General features: G+C 41.4%; 1 protein-coding gene across 2 annotated transcripts; it reads right to left on the minus strand.

The window, feature by feature from the left end:
* Positions 1 to 3,948: 3,948 nt before the first annotated feature.
* Positions 3,949 to 11,463, minus strand: myb (MYB proto-oncogene, transcription factor). Of its 2 annotated transcripts, none has more exons than XM_026143217.2 (15): positions 11,338 to 11,463; positions 9,529 to 9,646; positions 9,297 to 9,368; positions 9,109 to 9,201; positions 8,192 to 8,412; positions 7,521 to 7,749; positions 7,381 to 7,434; positions 7,183 to 7,287; positions 6,520 to 6,774; positions 5,975 to 6,063; positions 5,754 to 5,868; positions 5,544 to 5,639; positions 5,124 to 5,222; positions 4,879 to 4,962; positions 3,949 to 4,794 (listed from the first exon to the last, which is right to left on the minus strand). In XM_026143217.2, exons 1-15 carry the CDS (start codon positions 11,358 to 11,360, stop codon positions 4,681 to 4,683), a joined length of 1,767 nt encoding a protein of 588 aa, XP_025999002.1. In that variant the 5' UTR covers positions 11,361 to 11,463; the 3' UTR covers positions 3,949 to 4,680. The 2 variants fall into 2 exon arrangements, with proteins under 2 accessions (XP_025999002.1, XP_025999003.1); XM_026143218.2 differs by having other exon boundaries at positions 4,166 to 4,791.
* Positions 11,464 to 19,982: the final 8,519 nt, after the last annotated feature.

The raw sequence follows: 19,982 nt of genomic DNA on the forward strand, positions 1-19,982 counted from the left end.
CCGGAGTTGAAGCTGTGTCAAGGCCACTTTCGTACATGCCAGTGGGGCACATGCATGACTTTTCACTACCGGTGCTCTATTTGAACAACGAGCGCACTTGTTGCCAAATGCAGTGATCTGATTGGTCAGATCAGTTTATTCACAGGTGAAAAATAATGGAAAAAGAATGCCGTAAATTTGTTTTGTGAAATGACTTGGCCAGTGTGAACTGTTTCATTTAGAATAGGTGTGTCCATTGTTGCTTAGGTTGTCACAAATGGAACAGTAATTTCCAAATTGAACGTCATGTTGTATCAAACAGAATATGAAACTATCAACTGAGACTGCACACTCATTAAGAAAGTGTTTGCTGAGGTCATAAATCAAGTTAGAAGTCGGGTCATTTTCCCGTCAGACCTTTTTAGCAACCTGAAAAGTCGCCCACCTTTGACCAGTGGTAGGAACAAGGGCACGCTAGCTTCATTTTTCAGACCCAGAGACTGCATCTACATTTTATATACATTCTGTGCCTATTTGGGACAAAATGGTCCCATTAAAATGATGTTATTAATTAATTTATGTGTCTACACATGGATTGTTTTAATATTTTTTTATGCCTTATGCATGCTAGTAAATTGTCGGATCTCTGCTGACCTCCTCCACACAAATAACCACTAAATAACCTGCTTTAAAGGCCTTTTTCACAAACTGCATTGTGACATTTTACATACAGGTTTCTGTAATTGTTTTTCTCCTCTTCTCTGTACCATGGATGGGGACGGTAGTTATCAGGCCCAGCCAGCACAGCCCTGCCCTTCTACCTGACCACTGCCAGCAGGGAGCGGCTGCTCTTGCCTGAATATCTCCAACCACAACAGCAACAAGAGAATGAGGAAATCAGGCTAGAGTAATCTATGCAGACCCAGAGCACGCTGGCCAGCGTGTGAACTAGTGGCATGTGTGTGTTTTTGTGCATATGCACGCGCACGTTCAGGAGCCCGCCATTTCTGCAACATCCTGCTATAAATCTATTGTGACACACAAACCGAATTTATGAGCCAATCTGCTTGCGACAGACATGTTTGATTTGAAAAGGGAAAGGAGGATGGAATAAAAAAAAACAACACTAGCATTGTAAGTAAACTTCTGCTTTGACTTTTAGAGCTAAATACCTTATAAAAATGTAACAGTGTGACTCAGTGGCAGGTGAAAATCTTAAAAGTGCAGTTATAATTCTAAAATATGACTGTATAATTACCCAATAAAAACAGACCATGGAAAAAGGGTATAGCTAGAGGTTGCTTTACTTGACCTAAACAGAACCAGGCAGAAACAAGAGCAACATTATGACAGCAGTTTTCGCCCCTGTGACCCACATAAACAGCCAATAAGAGCCTCTTTGAGCTTAAATGAATGTAGGTGCACATGCAATGATTTACAAGCCACTTTTGCATTTTTTACAATTGAAGCTCCTCTTCTGTTTTACATGATTTAAACTACATAAAACTCTGTTTGATCTGTGTGAGGGGACAGCAACCCTGACGTGAACTGAAATGAACTCGGAAAAAAATAAAATAAATAATTTTTCACTATCAACAAAAGTGCACTGCAGTCCAGTATTTTGATGACTTACCACAACCTCTTCTGATAGACAGTGCTGTTCTGATAACAGTCACAAGTGGACACTCAGTTTTCCATTTATTGAAATAAGCAGACGCACGAAAAAGCCTGGTTTGTTTGTTTTATTAGTTTAGTCAGTGAGGTCTGTTGAATGGTGAAGCGGGGACTGCAAAAGAGTAAAGATACGTTGTGTCTTGCATCTCTCATCCCAGTATATATTGGGGGGGGGGGTTATTATCAGTAAACCACTACCATTCAGTATACACACAAGCAGCTGCCTTCTCACTCAGTGGAAGCAGGTGTCTGTGAATCCTGTGGGGTTTGGGGTTTGGGCTTTTTTCTGGCAGGGGGGTCTAGTAGAAGATGGTGAAATTCCCAGGGTGAAAGTCTGCTTCGTGCTATAGCCTCTTTCCACAAGACACCCCCACCCACCCACCCACACACACACACACACACACACACATAAAACCACACACTCTACATTTGCTGACAGGGATTGTCAAACCCGTCGTTCAAATTCAAGCAGCCCTCATCAGGCCTTTGCTGTCATTTCTGGGGTTTTTTCAACCATTGTTGTTACAATAGCTAAAAACCACAACATTGTGAACATGTGGATGGACTAAGCATGCTTACACCCACAAAGAAACTATTTCTGTTTGCCCCAGTCTTAAATATCACAGTTCCTGTTAGATATGTCCGTCTTGATGACTGCCATTTCTGTTTATGAATCCCTCTGAGACTACCACTTAAGAGATGGGAATCTATATTTAAGGGCAGTGTGGTGGATCAGGGCGAGGTTGGGAGGGGGGTGCAGGTGGCTGAAGGTGTTGTGGGGGATGTGAGAACGTGTGGATGGGGAGGGGGTGTAAATATAGCTCCTGGTCTGAGTCTGGGCCCCTTAGCTTGCTAAGGCCTCACAGGAAAGAAAGTCTCCTCAAGAGACTGAATGTGGAGCTCATACTTACGAGCGTTTTTTGGCGAGCAGCGACGAGTAATATAACAATTTTCACATTGCCCACAGTCATGTTAGTGCATATTTCTGTGTTTAAAGGAGTTGATAGCATGTTTATGCAAAGCAAAAAAAAAGAAAAAAGTGAAAGCAGTCCAGGACAAAATGTTTCTTTGTATTTCTGGGACATGCACCTGAGTGGTCCCTGCTTATCCATGGAAAAAGAGGGAACGGTTGGAAACATTTGCTTATTTTCTTTGCTTGCTGATAAACTCTATACTCACTTGGTGAGCGGCAGATGGGAGAGAAGGTTTTATGATATGATATGGTCCACACAATTTTATGACAACAAACCTTTGTATCAGTTTATGTGTGCGCAAAAGCGAGGGCTATTTGAATACTATAATCCGTAGAGGAATTTGAATACTAGAGATAGATTACACTTTGGAGAGGGTAAATAGTTCATTCAGTTTAAAAGGCAATAATTACTCTACATAATGGTGCGGCTATTTGGAGTGCTATTTACACTGAGAACGTAGGCTTCTTGGGCTGAACTTCGCACTTTACAGCTTAAATATATGAAAATGTTATTTCCATATATTTTTGTCCACGAGTAGCTGCGTTTGAACTGCTATCAACTTTAGTACGCTGAACGTCAGAGATTAAACACTGAACACAAGGTTGTTATAAAAACAGCACACTTTATTGAGTAGGCAGTCAAAAGTAGAAGTATAAAAACTTGGCATGTGTAAATGCTTTTACAAAAAGTGTGCTAAGTGTTTGACACGAGTTACTGCAGTTTCGTTAAAGGACACAAAATGCTTGTTGAGTGTACTTTTACAACAGTGTAAATCCACCAGAAGAAATGTTTATTTCTTTCTCTTTTTTAAAAAAATGGGATTTTGGCTGTAGCATTAATATCAGTGTTTGCTACTCTCACAGTTTTAAGGAGAATATAAAATTCAAGTGCAGCTTGGTCTTACTCTTACTGGGTGAAGCTCAGGTTTCAAATATAAATGCATTTCGGATTTTCAAATGTATAAATAAATTCTCTCTCTTTCTGTAGATATATATATATATGTATCTAAATTCTAAGAATTGCTTGTTCATTGAATGTTTTCCCGGTTGGGGGGGATACTGTGAAGGCCAGAAATAAATCAAAAAAACTTGAAATGAAAACTCAATTCCTATGAAATAAAGGCGCCGATGTGGTTGTCAGGTAATACTAAAAAGGCTGGCCCCTTTCTGTTGTATAAAAAAAGTATAAAAATTGTAGTTGCATAGTGGTACGAGAACAGACCGAGCAGTCCTTGTTCAGCAGTGGAGTGTTTACATGAGGTGGCAAAGACCAAACACTTGAAATTCTCAGTAGACCCATTAAAAACCCCTTAATAATTTAAAAAAAAAAAGGACAAAAAAAGGACAAAAAAAACCAAAAACCAAAAACCAAAAAAAACCAAAATAAAAACAGAGGTCAGTTAGAAAATAATCATTATGACTTTGGATGTACGATAATGCTAAAAGGGCTTAAATACTCTGAAATACAACACTGCTCCATTGGCCAATTGTAAAACAACAGCAACAAAGTCATAATGTAAAAAAAAAAAAATCAATAAATTAATGAGCTTGTTCTTTATATTACTATCAACATGTGTAATTAATAATACAGCCCAAGGCATACATGGTCACCATTTCCCCGTTTGTAATACAATAAAACCAAAGAAAATTTTAAAAATTTAAAAACTTTAAAAAAGTCACCCCCCCCTCCCCCCTTAAAAAAAGTCTTTGGTTGGTACAAATCCAACAAATGTAAGTGTGAAAAAATCAGTGGCATATAGCCTCTCCCAATGACTGTACCACCGCAAATATGTATCCGCCCGTCTGTTCCACAAGTGTAGGTGAAAGCGAAAACTCTTTGAGTTTTGAACCCAGTGATGCCGTAAACGCCTGTGTTCCAGAAGTAAACAAGTAAACATCTGCTTGATCCATCCATTGCTCCAACCATTTTCTACTGCTTCAGCTGGGGGGGCTAAACACCTTAGCCTGGTTGAGCTAAGGGCTTTTTTTCTCTTTCTTTTTTTAAACTCCAGTGCAGGAAAAGTTGATGTGTTTGGATCAGCATTTATCTCAGTCTATATCATCAGTGTCCTTGAAGGGAAAGCACTCAAGAACTTGTGTTCCGAGGCCAGTATGTGCTCCTCTGTTTTCCCGGAGGCCAACAGATCCCAGGAACCCAGCTGTTGCTGCTGTAAGAAAAAAAAGAAGATGATGAGTTTTTATGTTAACATGCAAAGCTATTTTATAAATTTATGATTTAATTACACACACACCTGTAGTGGGTTATTCAGGCTTCTGTGAGGGAGCTGGTAGATTTTGTGTCCGTCTTCGTTCAAGAGTGAGCTTGTAAGTAGGTCCTGAAAGAAAAATGCAACAACACTTGTTAACAACACAATAATTACAGTACAATGACTGAAAAGGATCTTAGGGTTGATCCTGTGTGTACTCATTGATGGACTCACATAAACAAAACAAAAACACATAAGGAGGTCTGACTTAAGGTCAAATGTCAACTTACCGATACTTCCTGAGCTGGGCGACTGGGGGAGAAGAGCTGCCTGTTAAGTTCTTGCCCTGCCCACTGCATGCAGTGGCCCCTCTTGCATGGGAGCTCGACCTAGGACCCCCGGAAAAAAACACAACACGGTCATTTAAAACCCCACATTTTCCTCTTTTTGTAACCAAGTCACACAAGCTCGCTTGCAAAAATTAACCTCAAGCTATTCTTTAAGCTGATGTCAAACGTGTTGCAAAATGTAACTAAAAAACAAAAACACAACACGTTTGTCACCGCAACATGCAAATGGTTGAGTTTGATATTTCACCCCTGTCTGCTATTTTCTTAAGATACAAAATAACACTTCTTATGTCAGTCTCACATCATATGCGCATGCTTTTTTTTGCATATCTGTACATGCATATGTAGGGTGGAAAGTACCTCTTGCTTTATCTTCTTAAATGGAGGATGCTTAATGGCATCTTCCACTGGCTCCTGCTTGATGGACCCAACCATCTGCTGCCCCAAAGTGGTGTTCTGGAAACAACACAAACCTCCGAGTGAGTCCCAAGGACAATGCAGTGTGCAAAGCAGCAGTTTGCATGTCAAATTAAGCACCGAGGGATATATACACACATTAAAGTCTCTCACCATTAGTTTAACGGGGCCATATTTGATCTCCTGATGGGTCGAGGCTGATCTCAAAGGCGTGGGTGTACGTGGGGTTGACTCCAGAATTGACTCACACATATTAGGCGTCATGAGCCTGAGGAGAGAGGAAAGAAAAAGCGCAAAAAAACAGCTGTTAAAAAAGGCTCATATAACAATAACAGGTTTGCATAATAAAAGTGATGAGAACAAAAGCTTCTTACAATTCATTATCATTTAGGAGGCTTGCAGGCACAGGCGAGTTAAAGGGTAGATTGTCTGAGTGTTCTGGGCTCACTGGCTGGTTGAGGAACTGTGAAATAAAAAGGAAGAAAACATTAAATTAAAGACCCCTGACAAGGCTTTGACAACCAGGCAGCTCGTGTAGCACGCTAAGCTAAGCTAAACAATGGGACAAACACTAGTTTTGTGTGGTGACTGTGTAAGCACGGGTCATGTGACCTGTGAGGGTGAACAGAGTAGATTTGTGACTTCACATGGGTTGGCATTCGACATGAAACCAGTCAATGATTCTTTAGCAGTTGTTGAGCACCGATTGGGCAAGACCCTGTCTGCTTTAAGAGTGCTACTTTCCAAGAACCCACTGCTAACAGGCTCTGGGAAAAGGGTGGGAAATTCTGGGTCAAGGCCCGCTATTATATCTGTGTTTCTAATTTATAGGGCATCTTCTTCAGCTGGTTCCAGTTGATCACGACAGACAAAAATAAAAACATAATATAGCACGACACAGTGTAAGGAAGATACTTACTGAGTCAATCATGGATTCCATTATCCCTGGCATTGGATTTGAGAATGCAGGACTGTTGTGGGGACTGTTGTTGTTGCTGTTGTTGCCGTTAATGCCTTCGACGGGTGTTGTGGGGGCGCTGTCCTCAGCTGAGCTGCTCTGGTCAAGAGACAGTTCATGGCTGGCTGCCTGGTGATGAGGTAAAGGCAGAGCAGCACCTTCTGAGCTGTTGGACATGGAGCTCTGGTTGGTCCAGTTTTGATAGAACGAACAAATCTGGAGAGAGGAAAAAAATGTTACAGACTGGAAAAGAATAATCACCTGAAAACACAAAAGCACAGAGGAGCGAGTGCAAAGGAAGCACAGATATAAGAAGCGCAGGGAACGCTCAGCCGTGATCAAATGAGAAGGGGAACTTTAATGTAAAGGCCGACAGAAGAAGTGTTGAGTAGAGAATTGCACAAGGGGTCATGCAAACCCAAAAGAAATGGTGATAAGATCCTATTGCATCACTTTTTGCAGAAACAGACCACCCAGATGTTTCCTCCTCCTCATGCACACACAAAAAACACAAGTCCAACCACTGTCCTTAAAGCCAGGGTCAAAAAAACCAAAAAACACATAAATTGTGCTGTCACATGTTTCACCCTCCTGAATCCAGACACAGATCCGAGTGTGACTCACCGGTAGTGACGGCTGGCCCCTCAGTTCATTTTCTGTTGACATGAGCAGCATTTCGATCTCTTTCACCCTCTTCTCCTTCTCAGGGTCCTCCTCGTTATAGTGTCTCTGAAAGAGCAGAAGAAATGCGTGAGCACCAATTCAATCCAAACAACTCATCTACCCCATCTTTCGATCGCCGCTCAGGTTTGTGATTCTTACCTGGACTTGGGGAATGTTGAGTATGTTCATATTGAATGAGAGGGTGGAGTGCACCTGTTACAGAGAAAGAAGCAGACGTTAATAAATGCAAGATCTTGTGGGCGGAGATCTGCCTAAATTCTGGTTTAAAGCCCACTTACTCTACGTGCGTCAGACAGGTAGGTGGCGTAGCTGAGCGGCAAATTGGAAGTCAGCTGCGTGTGACCGGGCTGTTGGGGAAAGCACATGATCTGATTGTTGGTCTTCACGTAAGTGCGGCTGGCGGGGAGCGAGGGGCTGCTGTTCTTGGCTGTGTTCTGAAGGTAGCCCTCCTGTTCCACCTTTCTCCTCATGGTGGAGTTCCAGTGGTTCTTTATAGCGTTGTCGGTCCTGCGGGTCATAAGGGACATGTGTTAACTTAAAGGGGATGTGACATCCTCTAGCTGCACACAGCAGCTTTATCAATGCAGGCGCACGCACACGCTGAGGGAGATAGGAAAAGTCTCAGTCACACACATACACGCATATTTAAAAATGTGCGCAATTGATAAGGTTATCAGTGCAAAGCAATTACAATAACCACATATTTATCTGTGTTTTCTCTTCTGTCATTCTACACCTTCCCCCCACGTCCTAACTTAGCCTTTTAACCTTTCTTTCCCAGCTTGCGTTCTATGTCCACAACTCCATTTTCTCTCATGCTCACTTTTATTGGCGTGCCCTCCCCTCCATTTCAGCCTCTTAACCGCAACATTGCGCAGCTAACCAACAAGGTTTCAGTGATTCATCTAGCTTCTCCTTTTCTGCCTCTTCTTCCCTCTCTCCACCTCACCTGCCAGGGAGCAGCTTAGCAATTTCTGCCCAGCGATTGCCCAGCTTCTCATGTGCCTGGTAGATTATTCTGTCTTCCTCCTCCGTCCAGGAAGTCTTCTTAACCTCTGGGTTCAGGTGGTTGTGCCAGCGCTCGCGGCACTGCTTGCCAATTCGCCCCTTCAGGTGCTTGGCGATCACTGACCAGCGTTTGGCGCCGTATTTCTGGACCAGCTCGATCACCTGGGGATTTTTAGGGTTGTGAGGGGTGAGAGAAAGAGGAAAGGCAAGAGAGGAGGAGGAGGAGGGAGAGTGTTGAAAAGGAAGAAGTGAATGGTAGTAGAGGAGCATGGGGAAAGAGGAAGGAAGGAGTAATAACAGGGAGGGGAGGGAGAAGTAGAGTGGTACAGAGATATGAAAACAGGAGGGAGAGAAGAAATAAAAAAAATGATTATCCATAAAAATCTCAGAAGTTTTACTAAATGCACTGCTTTTCCTTCCTCCTTCTCTCTCTTTCTTGATCTTTCGCTAGTGTAGCTGATTGAGAACACCTGCTGGTGAGCAGTGAGGGAGTTTCCATTGGAACATTAGCCACTCTGCTAATCATTACAGTGGCATCTGGGTGGAAATATAACTCCTAAACGTGTTATATGTTGTGTAAGGGTGAGTAAAAGTGTGCAACCACAGTTCAGGAGTTGCTACAGAGAAGTTGCTTTAAACACAGGAACACAAAGTAATTGTTGATCTCAGTGGTATCCAGTTAGTATAAAGCCCACTCTAACAATTACACTGTAAGGTCACCACTAATGGCTGTTATAACATAACACACGGCTAAAGCACACTACAAACTCTACATGCAAGTTAATCTTGCATTTATATTTACAGTTTTCCATGCCACCCTCCCCCCCAAAACCCCACAAAAATACAGTGTGCTCTTACCCTCTGGTCCTCCTCTTTGGTCCACGGTCCTTTAATGAGTTCTGGGTTGAGAACCTTCTGCCACCTGTGTTGGCACTGCACATCTGTACGGTTCTGTGTAGAGAGAAAAACAAAATACAGTTTGTTATCATCTCCACACAATGGGAAGTTGCACGCAGACAAATCAGGGCCTCATGCCTGCTACTTACAGTTAATAGGCTTGCAATTACTTTCCAGTCTTCTGCTCCATGATGTTCAACAAGTTTCTTCAACTTCTCATCCTGAAAAAAGAGAGTACATTTTTTAAAAATATGTCACTAATATTTAGTATTGAACAGCAGAATTTGAACTGTATTGACGTATGTGTGTGTGTGTGTGTGTGTGTGTGTGTGTGTGTGTGTGTGTGTGTGTGTGTGTGTGTGTGTGTGTGTGTGTGTGTACCTCTTCTCGTGTCCAGCGTGTCTTGCCGAGCTGGCGTTTCCCAGGCTTGGGCAATGATCCATCATAATCATGTTCATACATCTCAGTCTCCTCCTCGTCATCCTCACTGCTGTACAGACTGCAGACACACACACACACACAGAGGGCAACATTTTAAAAAGAGGTGGAGTCTGCGTGGAAAAAGAAGAGTGTAGGATAATAGACAGAAGAATAATAGGACAATAAGTACTTTACTTGTTCTAAACTACTCCCTATTAATCTCTTTATGAGGTGCATTAAAAAAAACTCAGCCCTCTCTTTTAGTCACTCGCTTAACTCCAACACAGAGAGAAAACCAGTCATTCTTGAAGGTTTGGCTGCAGGCTTTTAGCCAAGACACCCACAGGGGGTGTGCATGTATGAGAGTGTGTGTGTGTGTGTGTGTGTGTGTGTGTGTGTGTGTGTGTGTGTGTGTGTGTGTGTGTAAGAGAGAGAGAGGGGGGGGGAGGACGAACAGGTTCCAGTGTTTTTAGTTTCCACAGATACCTGGATTGGCACATGCGATCATAATTTTGTGACCCTGGCGTGTTCAAACTTGCACAGGGCATTGTACAGCACAGCCATGCACACACGGAAACACACGCACACGTGCACACAGAGTTCACGTTCGCGCGCGCGCACACACACACACACCATGTGGTCAACTAATCAGAATGCGGGACAGGTAGATAGTTGTCCTGTCATACAGTACAACAGGTGAAGAGGAACCCCACTATGTGTGTACGTGCGTGTGTGTGCATGCGTACAGAAGGATATTTACACGCCATAATCTTCCTTATTTTCCTTTTGCCCAAATGCGTGACTACTACTCGCAGAGGCGAGCAAATAAACAACTTCTCTCAAATTTATCCAACAGCCTCTGCGTTTCAGCGCAAATGAGATAATTAGCGTGAAACAAACAAAAAAGCAAGCAAACAATAGAAGATGATTACAGCGCTCTCAAGAAGAACGATTAATCAGCTGGATCGGCTCTTCGTGAAAAGAAGCGATAATTACTTTTAAACCAATCAAATTAACTCCGGGTGCAGTTTCTTCTAATTACGATGAGGACAAAACGAGATAAAAACACGTCTGTAAACGGAGGTAAACGGTGACTTTTTTGTGTGTATGTGCAAAAAAGATCCTCAAAAAGGATCCCTGACATCTCAAACATGAGATTCGCGCACAAGACCTAATGTGTGTAATTTAAGGGAGAAAAATAGCATTGGGTCTCCGCGGAAGAAGTGCGCGTGGAGTACAATGTTAGAGCGCAGGTTTCCAAAATAATATCCATCGCTCCTCGCGCTCGGTCGGAGATGCTGGAAAGCAGTCGTGTGTGTAGCGTGTGCAAGTTTTCATCGAAAAGAGCCGAAATCGGTGGCAGATGAACTGCTTTGCAGCCTGTTTTTACTATCCGCGAGTTAAGACACGCCGAAGCGTGCACGGCACAGCACTGTCAAAGCCGAGCGATGACCAGCCACCTGTCATTGGCGCGAGCGCTCCACAGCTCCAACTGGAGAAAAGTAAAGGGCTCGCGCATAGTACAGGCTGACCACACACATATATATATATGTATATGATGTATATATGAAGTAAAACATATATCAATATATCAATATATATATAAATATAAACACACGCGCGCGAGCTAGGGCAAGAGGATGCACTCTTCGCACTTACTTCACGCCGTATCCAAGTGAAATAATGCCTCACGAGAAAACTACAATAATAGCTGCGAGTCTTTGAGAGACAGAAATGAAAGCTTTAAAGCTGCCAAAGTGTTTCTCTTACCTGCTTCTGGACCGCCGAATCATGCTTAAAGTCTGCTGACGGTGTTTGGTGAACGCGGTAAGCACCTAGCCGACAGACAGCACTGACTTGCTCTCGCTCCTCACTTTCAGCTTCACTTTTAAAACGCGACCGCTGCTTCTACGGACCCGCCCTTTCCCGCCCCTTGTGCTCGCCCTTCACCAATACGCCGCGCCTCCAGTCTGTATTTGGCGCCTCTCGGTCGTGGCCTGAGGCTGTGGACCCCCAGGCGTTTCTTCAAGACAATTTCTCTGTCTACAGTTTTTAGCAAGTCCGAGTTTTAATGGACAAGCAGATGCCGCCTATAAGAAAATGTGATGTTTCTCGTAGATATATCCTGAAAGCATGTTGAGTTTTGCAGTGAGAGACCCCTTACTATCAAAACCACAACTGGCTTTAGTAGACACCATTAAAACATAAAATTAGATAAAATACATGCTAAGCTAACTGGTCACATTCACTCTATTTATTAGGACAAATTAAATACATTGGATTTAGGTCTGACCCTATTAATGGTGTATGTGACAGGTTTCCTTTCCTTTCAGGGGGATATGAAAGTCAGAATAAATTACAATACAGCCACAAGACAACGGCAAAAGATATCAGCTTCCCAGTGGAGAGAGTATAAAGTAAAATAATGAAAATATACAGGATTTGTATGACATATCGTTCTGCCAGAAGATGCCTATTTGAAATGTGCTTCGAATAGGGTTAATAAGTGAATGCGATATGGGATCTACTTTGTATGATAAAAAAGTGATCTCTGACCTTATTTTTGTAAGCCTCTACACATGAAACCTGCCTAATGATGCAATATCTCAGGAGAGGAAGTTTAATAGCTCTTTTATTAATATAATTCTGAACAGGTCAGGGTACAATGCAGCAGCGAAGCCAAAAGAAAAAGTTGTCATGAACCTTAGTAGTTATTGATTTGATCGTTTCTTCTATAGAGATAGATCACACTGGGGAAGCAGCAGGACTCCTTAATAAGTGCCCAATATAGTGTGTGCATGTGAGAGAGTTGGTCCTGTCTTGTAATACAAGTTCCTGGTTGATTTTCTCAAACGTGTCCTTAAGCGCACCAGCCAGGTCACTCAAAAGGAGAAGGAAATGCATCTGTCTGAAGAAAACAATACAAATAGGTTTATGGCATGCAAGGAAAGTGAAGTTACAATGAGACCAGTGGTGATTGCCTACCTGTTTGTAGGGTGCCTCTTGGTGCCACAGATGTTTCTTGGTGATAAAGCATAGAACAGGCCTTGTGTTATTGTTTGCCCATAAAAAGAAAAAAAGTTACAGAACTTGCAATTGCACTAAACTTTTTTTGTGGTACTTTATTTGCACTTATCTCAGAGGATAGGCGCCTTTAAACCACACATGACTGCCTCTTTAGGTTGATTTCTTCTCTTTGAATTTTCTGAAAATAATCAATATTGAAACTACAGACTGGATGAGTTTGCGCTTATTAATGCACGTGGCTTGTACAATATTGCTTATTTCTTAGTAATACCGCAAAGCTTCGGAATTATTCTTTATTTAACCAACTCATTTGTCACATATTGTGTGTAGTTTGTTTTGGTGAAGCTCTGAATTGCTAGAGCTGTCTCTACTCAACCATTCATTTCATGGGGGGTGGGTGGGTTAATGCTTTATTGGTTTAAATGTGTCTTCTTATTGTTCCTACATACGCAGCCGTATTGTCCTAATCACTTGTGATTACCATCACCCGATACCAATCTATTGTTCCAGAGAAGTAATGATAATAACAGGCTGATGGAGGCTTATACACAAACACATTACTGTAGACTAAAAACTCGCCACTTAATGCAGCCTCTAAAAGTGCTTACATGGCTCAGTGAAGTGAAGCAAGTACAATTTTTCCAGTTTATAGCTTTGGACATGAGTTAAATGAGGTAGACTACAACTTCAAAGTGTGCCCTACTAGATTGCTTAATCTATTTTTTTCATCTTCATTTTGGTTGTCCTCATACGTCGCAGGCAACTCCTGAGTACACAAGTTACAGTCCTGTCAGTTTTGCCTCAAGTACCTGAACCACCCGCAGTGTTTACACAGCCAGTGATAAAACCTAAAGAATCCTTAAGCTCTCTAATGTCTGGGATTAGTTTGAAGCTGTGTTTGTTTGCATTCAGGCTGAAGAGGAACTGAAGGGTCTCTAATACCAAAAAGGAGTGAGAAACAGACAGCTATGTGTGTTAAAACAACATATATATGAAAATATATGAACAGCACTAGTCTTAGATGTTATATTAGGCTTTATCGTCTCCCTCGGGAGAAACGGATCTTTGACAAATGAGGGAAAAGTAGCATATAAGACAAAACATGTACAATTTCACCTCTTACTATTTAGTAATTTTTAACTGATAATAGCACTAAAGAAAATTTGTACCTATTTAACTTACTTTCCTGAGGGGATCAACTCATATTGTTACCACAGGGTTACATGTCTTAATTGAGTGAACAATGAGTCCAGATAAACCATTTGGTCAGTGAAGAAATGGGTGGGGGGGTGCTTATAATGCATTTTAAACTATTTACCTACTAAATGGTAGGACCTATTGTGCTTTGCTGATGGACAGTCGTTTAATCCCTTTGAGATGTAGATGATGTAGATGCAGCCCCTTTGCTGTTGATCAAAAACTTAAAAGGACCCACTAATGACCCACTAATGACCTACCCCAGTGATATGTGTAGGTGTGCCTTGCAAATGCAGATTATTCAGGCTCATTCTTGCAAATATGGGTTTTTTTCTGAGCATGCATAAGAATGTGTGAGTTTGTGAACCTATGCTTGGTGTGGGTGTGGCCACCATTATTGTCATCTGAAACTGGCTGATTGGTGTATCAGTGCACAAAAAAAGAAAAAATGGTTTGGTTAGTGGCCCAAAGCATGCCACTAACATTGTTTTTCACAAATAAAGCTTTTACTGTAAATCAACTGTTTCCTGTCTTTAACATAATGCTTTACTGTACATTTAATAACAATCCCATCTATTGAGGATTATCTACATATAACCCTTTCTGGACGTAATCTTGCAAAGCTGCTGTGTTTCTTTGGAGAGCAGTTGCTTTCTGCTTTCATGCCTTGCTATACACATCATGCTGCCACAGTGTTTGTGACTCTCCTGATTGTGGGCCTGTGAATTTGAACATCATACGGAAAGTAAAAGGGGCCTCAAGTTGCATGAACACAGCCCTTCTGGTCTTCTCTGATTAACTTCAACCATGAGACAAAAATAAAGGCAGTGTGGATAATTTCAAATGTGTGTACCACAAAATGTGTTATGTATAAAATTCATATATTTGATGCATTGCATTGAAAGTCATGGATATTTAGAGGGACGTAGTCTTCTTAGCATGGGGCTACACATGTTGACTTGACGATCAAAATCTGATAAAGAATAAAATAATCACTTAAAACTATCTTTAAATTGCTCCCCAAACGAATTCTCAAAGGTTTTTTAACTAAAACACTAAAACACATTTTCTAGATCCAACTTTTGTTATTAACAAGCAAGGGCTCCCCATTAATTCCCATTTTTCATAGATCTTTTTGGAAAGGGTAAAATGAGGACTGCTTTAAATCAGCTGATTACATCAAGCTGAGCAGAGCAAAATGGTCATAATTACTGTGTTGTAGTATATTATTATTCCATTGTATAAAACACATTTTGCTGCTTGTCCTCTACCTGACCTAGCAAGCTCAGTGTCCACTCTGTATTATTTCTTAGCACTGTGTACAACCATGACTTTTTGATCTATTCAAATTCAACTTTAATTAAATAGCTGTTATCCTGTAAGACTGCAATCCAAGATCCCCCCGCAAAAATACAAGTGTAGTTGACTTTTAACTTTTTACATTTAACCATTCTTTGCCGGGACAAACTATGTGCAGAGGGCTAATTTTATGCTACATGAGCCAGAATGGTGTCGTTCTAAATTCAGCTTTCCCTGACATTAAAAAAACACCATGTTTCACAGATGGAAGCAGCAGTGTCCTCTGTGCAAACACAACACTTCTCCGCTTTTTTTTTTTTTTTTAAATAAACATTTTCCAGTGATCCCCTGGCTTGTCTTGCAACCTGCAGAAGCGGTGGCTGTCTCCTTGCTGTCTGTTGTTGTGCAGTGTTCTCCTGACGATCCATTAATAAGGATTAACATTAACTAATGCAAAACAGGTCTTCAGATCTTGTGACACACTTTGCTTGCGATGGGATCTTTTGTTTCTTGATCACTGCTGTTAAGGGTGATAATGGCCTGGCGTTTTTTCTTTTTCTGTCTGCCTGACTGTGAAGTGAAGAAGTCTAAACTCCAGAGATGGTTGTGTAACCTTCTCTGAGCATCAACAGATCATTTTAAAGCGCAATGATGGTTTGAGGATATTTCTGCAGAAATAACATTCTGTAGGACACAGAAACATTCAAGTGCCACTCTAGGTTAGTAAAACAGGGACATCAGTAAACAAGCAGCCTTCATGTGAGTTTGGGATCACTTGGAAGAAAAGACGGAAATTAAAAGTGTGTGTGTGTTTTCTGCACAGGCCCCAGATGTATCTTTTTCTTTGAGGGTAATATGTAAAACTACCTTGAGTCATCTGAAACCAAACTGAAAGAAAGGAGCAGGGGTATATGAAAATTCCTTTGTAGAAGGCTGAGGAGGAAGCCCAAAGCCCATTGACTCTTTAGCTGGGGACATTTGCATGGGTGCTATTGGGCAGGTTAAGGAGAGGTATTGTGATAGCTACCCCCTTTGCAAAACAGTGTGTGCACAGGGTGGTTCATTTGAATGATTTTAATGATGGCTCATGGTCTCATCCTACAAGATTCTGTGCACAGTGTCGGGAAGACCGTATGTGCTTGCATCTAAGTGAGCACTGGAAACATCAGAAAGGTTAACGTGATTATGTGTGGGTATGTAGCTACATATTTACTAATTGTTAACTGAGAATAAATGTGTATTTTAAAAAATATATCACATGCCTAAAACCAGTGGGAATTTTTATATTTTTAATCGATTGTTAGATATTTCATATTTTAGCTACTGATACATGTTTAATGAATGTAGCGAGTACATGAAAATTAAACAAAACACATGTTTTTCGGTTGTTTTCTTAAAAAAACAAAAAAACAAAACCACTATTTCCATTCCTTCAGCATTTATGGATTTGAATGTGATTATCTTTTAATTTCTCAACCTGCTACTTTAAATACCTTTTATGTATCATCTGTGTGTACTTTAGTTGTTTGGACTACTTGCCCACCTGACTGCAAAGGGTGTATGTTTTGCATTTTCCCCGAGGGTGAGGGTGAGTTCCTGTGAAAATGCGCTCCCATCATGTCTGGGGCCCTTGGAAAATTATGTAAAGTGTTCCCCGGTACCTACTGCCAACCTTTAAAGGGACCTCACCCCCTCCCCACGCACATGCACAAAGGCTTTGTCTTCTACAATTACAGCAGACTAATCTGTTTGCAAATGTACATGTTGTTGTCACCAATATTTGCAACCCTCTGCTTTCACTTGACTCCACAGACACCACCGTGTTCCATTTCTCGGGAGCTATCATGCAGATCCCGTGAAATGTTTGGTAATTCATTTCGAGGTGGTGTGACAAATGCAAACATCCTTATTTTAATTTGATGAAAAAAAATGATATAATTTACAGGTTTAAAAACAAACAAAGCAATTATCCTCTGATCCCATCATTCTTCCAGCAATCTGTCCATCCATCTGTTTAATCCTTTTAATCAGCGCAGAATCCATTCTCTCAGAAATCCCACTCATCTGCCACTGATTAATTGATCAGACTTTCTGTAAACTCTGCGGCAACAGAGATTTGTCCGGCGAGTGCTCAAAAGCCCTTGAAAGGAAACAAGTGTTCAGATCCTGTGTGAAGGTGTGAAATGATCACACCTCCTTGTTGCAACACGAACGCATGTTTGATTCATCTCTATATGTGATTGCATCAAGGTGGCAGGGAGCAAATAAAACACACACACACACACACACACACACACACACACACACACACACACACACAAACAACGTATTTGGCATAGCACTGTGTCAAAGACTGGTTGGTTGAAGTTGTGGCGTTTTTTTCTTTTTTTTTAACAAGTCTCCGTTTTGTTTTGAATCTCAAAAGGTTATGTTGACCAAGGACAATGCAAGAGAAATGCTGCAGAGACCAACTACTCTAGTTTCAATTGACTTCTTTTTCTTTTTTTGGCATACATGTCTTCTCCCTTATGCAATATGTTCCATTTCCATCTTGCATCAGGTGCTGTTTGAAGTGTTTAGTTTGTACAATGTCCTAGAAACATTTTGATGTAAAGGAAGAGTTCCCTCTGTCACCTGTGTGACCCTGTAAACTGTGCAATGAACAACAATTGCACATGTATGCATATGCAGTTGTTTATTTTGACATGTAGATGTGCAGCTAAAACTTCAAAACGCAGGAAGTGGAATTTTTTCTTTTTGTGAGGGGAAACCTCCACCCACTCAGGGTCACACATGCATGCGCAGGCAAAGGCACATACACACACACGCGGGCAAACTTTTACGTAAAACAAATGATCATCTTCTACACTGACGTCCCCCTCCCGATATGAGTGTGTTCTCCCCCCCATTGTTCTTACCAACCTCTGTTAATCTGATCTTCGTCAAACTGCCATTTGCAATATGAGCCATCAATCGTGAAAAAGTCTTCACAATTACCTAAGCAGGAGCCGTTCTTTATTCTGTTCTATTTTTAGCAAGGGGGAGACACGCCAGACCTCATATTTCATTTCACCGTGCAGATGCATGCTGTAAACTTCACCTGCATCGCTGCTATCAGATTATTGTCTGACATTTTCATCATCCTCCCTTTCATTGAGGCAATAAGATACATCAAAAAACCAAAACATGCATACATCTGCAAGCATATCTGACACCAAAAAAGGGGCATGTTGCAGACCAGTTCGCAGATAAACAAGCACATGAAATGTTACTAAAAAAAAGGGCACACATATACACTTCTCGCTTCTCCCCCTTTGTGGTAGACAGGCTATAGATTTCTTGTGGTACAAAGATAGCAGGAAAATATGATGTCACTGAGTGTTTGTTTGAGGTGTAGTGTGGGCTCAGATGGGTTGGCCCCTAACCATAGGCGATAACCTTTGACAAAATAGTCATTCACACCCCAAAATCAAAGGTGGGATTCAAATTTGTATGCGCATAGTAGTTCAAGTGAGCAGGCTCGAGTTCTTTCAGTTCACTTGTTTTTTTTTCTTCTTTTTCTTGAGAGAGTGCATGGTGCATTATCCCTTTTACATTAAGTTTTGGTTTGTTTGTTTGTTTGCTTGAAACATTATGGTGTTTCCTTCGTATGACTTAAAACTAGAAAATCTGAACACCTGAGCTGGGTCAAAAAACCCTGTAAAAAAAGAACGGCATGACTTCATCGGTGTGGAGGAAGGTCAGATTCAGCTGTCAGCCACACAGGCCTGCACGGGATTCGCTGAGAATTCTGACAAGTGGAGTTTGGGAACACCGTGGGGAACAAGAGGAAATCTCTGCAGTAAGTCATCGAAACTACAGAGACAATCATCAGCCTTCTCCTCATGTATACACTGTAAACACAGAGCTGCGGGGGGGAAAAGTCCCAGCACCATCCGGTGCACAACCTATTCGGGGGGAAGCTTTGAAAATATCGGCACTGAAGCCAATAAGATGGCAAAATTGTGGAATTAAGATTTTTATATATTGGCCTTTTAAGTGTTGCCTCAGAAATTGAAGATCAAATGATCGAACTCTTTCCTCTCATAAAGATGACATTCGAAAACCCCCCCCCCTGTAGCCTTAATGATGAGTTTTGACACCTCAATGAATCATTAAAGATGTGGCTGGACAACAATTAGAATTGGTCCTGTTTTTTTTGTTTTGTTTTGTTTTCAAACGTAGCCCTAGTAAGCTGTAAAAGCAGAGATCACGTTCACTAGCTCGTGATGCACACCCAGGTATAATACTCTGAAAACAGGTTACAATTATGTTTAGAAAGAGAAAAAAGGGTTACCCCCTCGTAAACATCCAAGCGGGAAACAGTTAAAATGAAAAAGACTAAAAAACTGCAAATCAGAACATTATTTATCATTTTGTCAGGCCTTTTTCACAGTTAAAGGTCCACAGATCTTTAAGGCCGTGTAGAAAGAAAGAAAGTGTACTTTATTGATCCCCATGGGGAAATTCCTTTCTGCATTTAACCCATTCACTCAGTGAAGCAGTGGGCAGCTATTGGGCGCCCAGGGAGCAGTGTGTAGGGACGGTGCCTTGCTCAGGGGTACTTCAGGATAGCTGCTCAGGGGAATCAAACCCCCGACCTTCCGATCATGGGGCCACCACTCTACCTACTGAGCTATCCCTGGGGGTGTAACTACAAATAAAAACATTTGCTTTTGCTGTTACAGGAAAACTTAGCCAGGTCAGTTATTACTGATATGAGTCACATAGACACTCCCCCACTTCTTTGTTTTGGTCTGATTTTCTTCACCTATTTGCTTCTATCTTTCTATGACAGTGTCCTACCAAAATGGAAAACTTCACTCTGCTTCAGTGCAGCAAATATTTACAAG

This window comes from Astatotilapia calliptera, chromosome 15 (assembly GCF_964374335.1).
Source record: "Astatotilapia calliptera chromosome 15, fAstCal68.1, whole genome shotgun sequence".
Lineage (NCBI taxonomy): Eukaryota > Metazoa > Chordata > Actinopteri > Cichliformes > Cichlidae > Astatotilapia > Astatotilapia calliptera.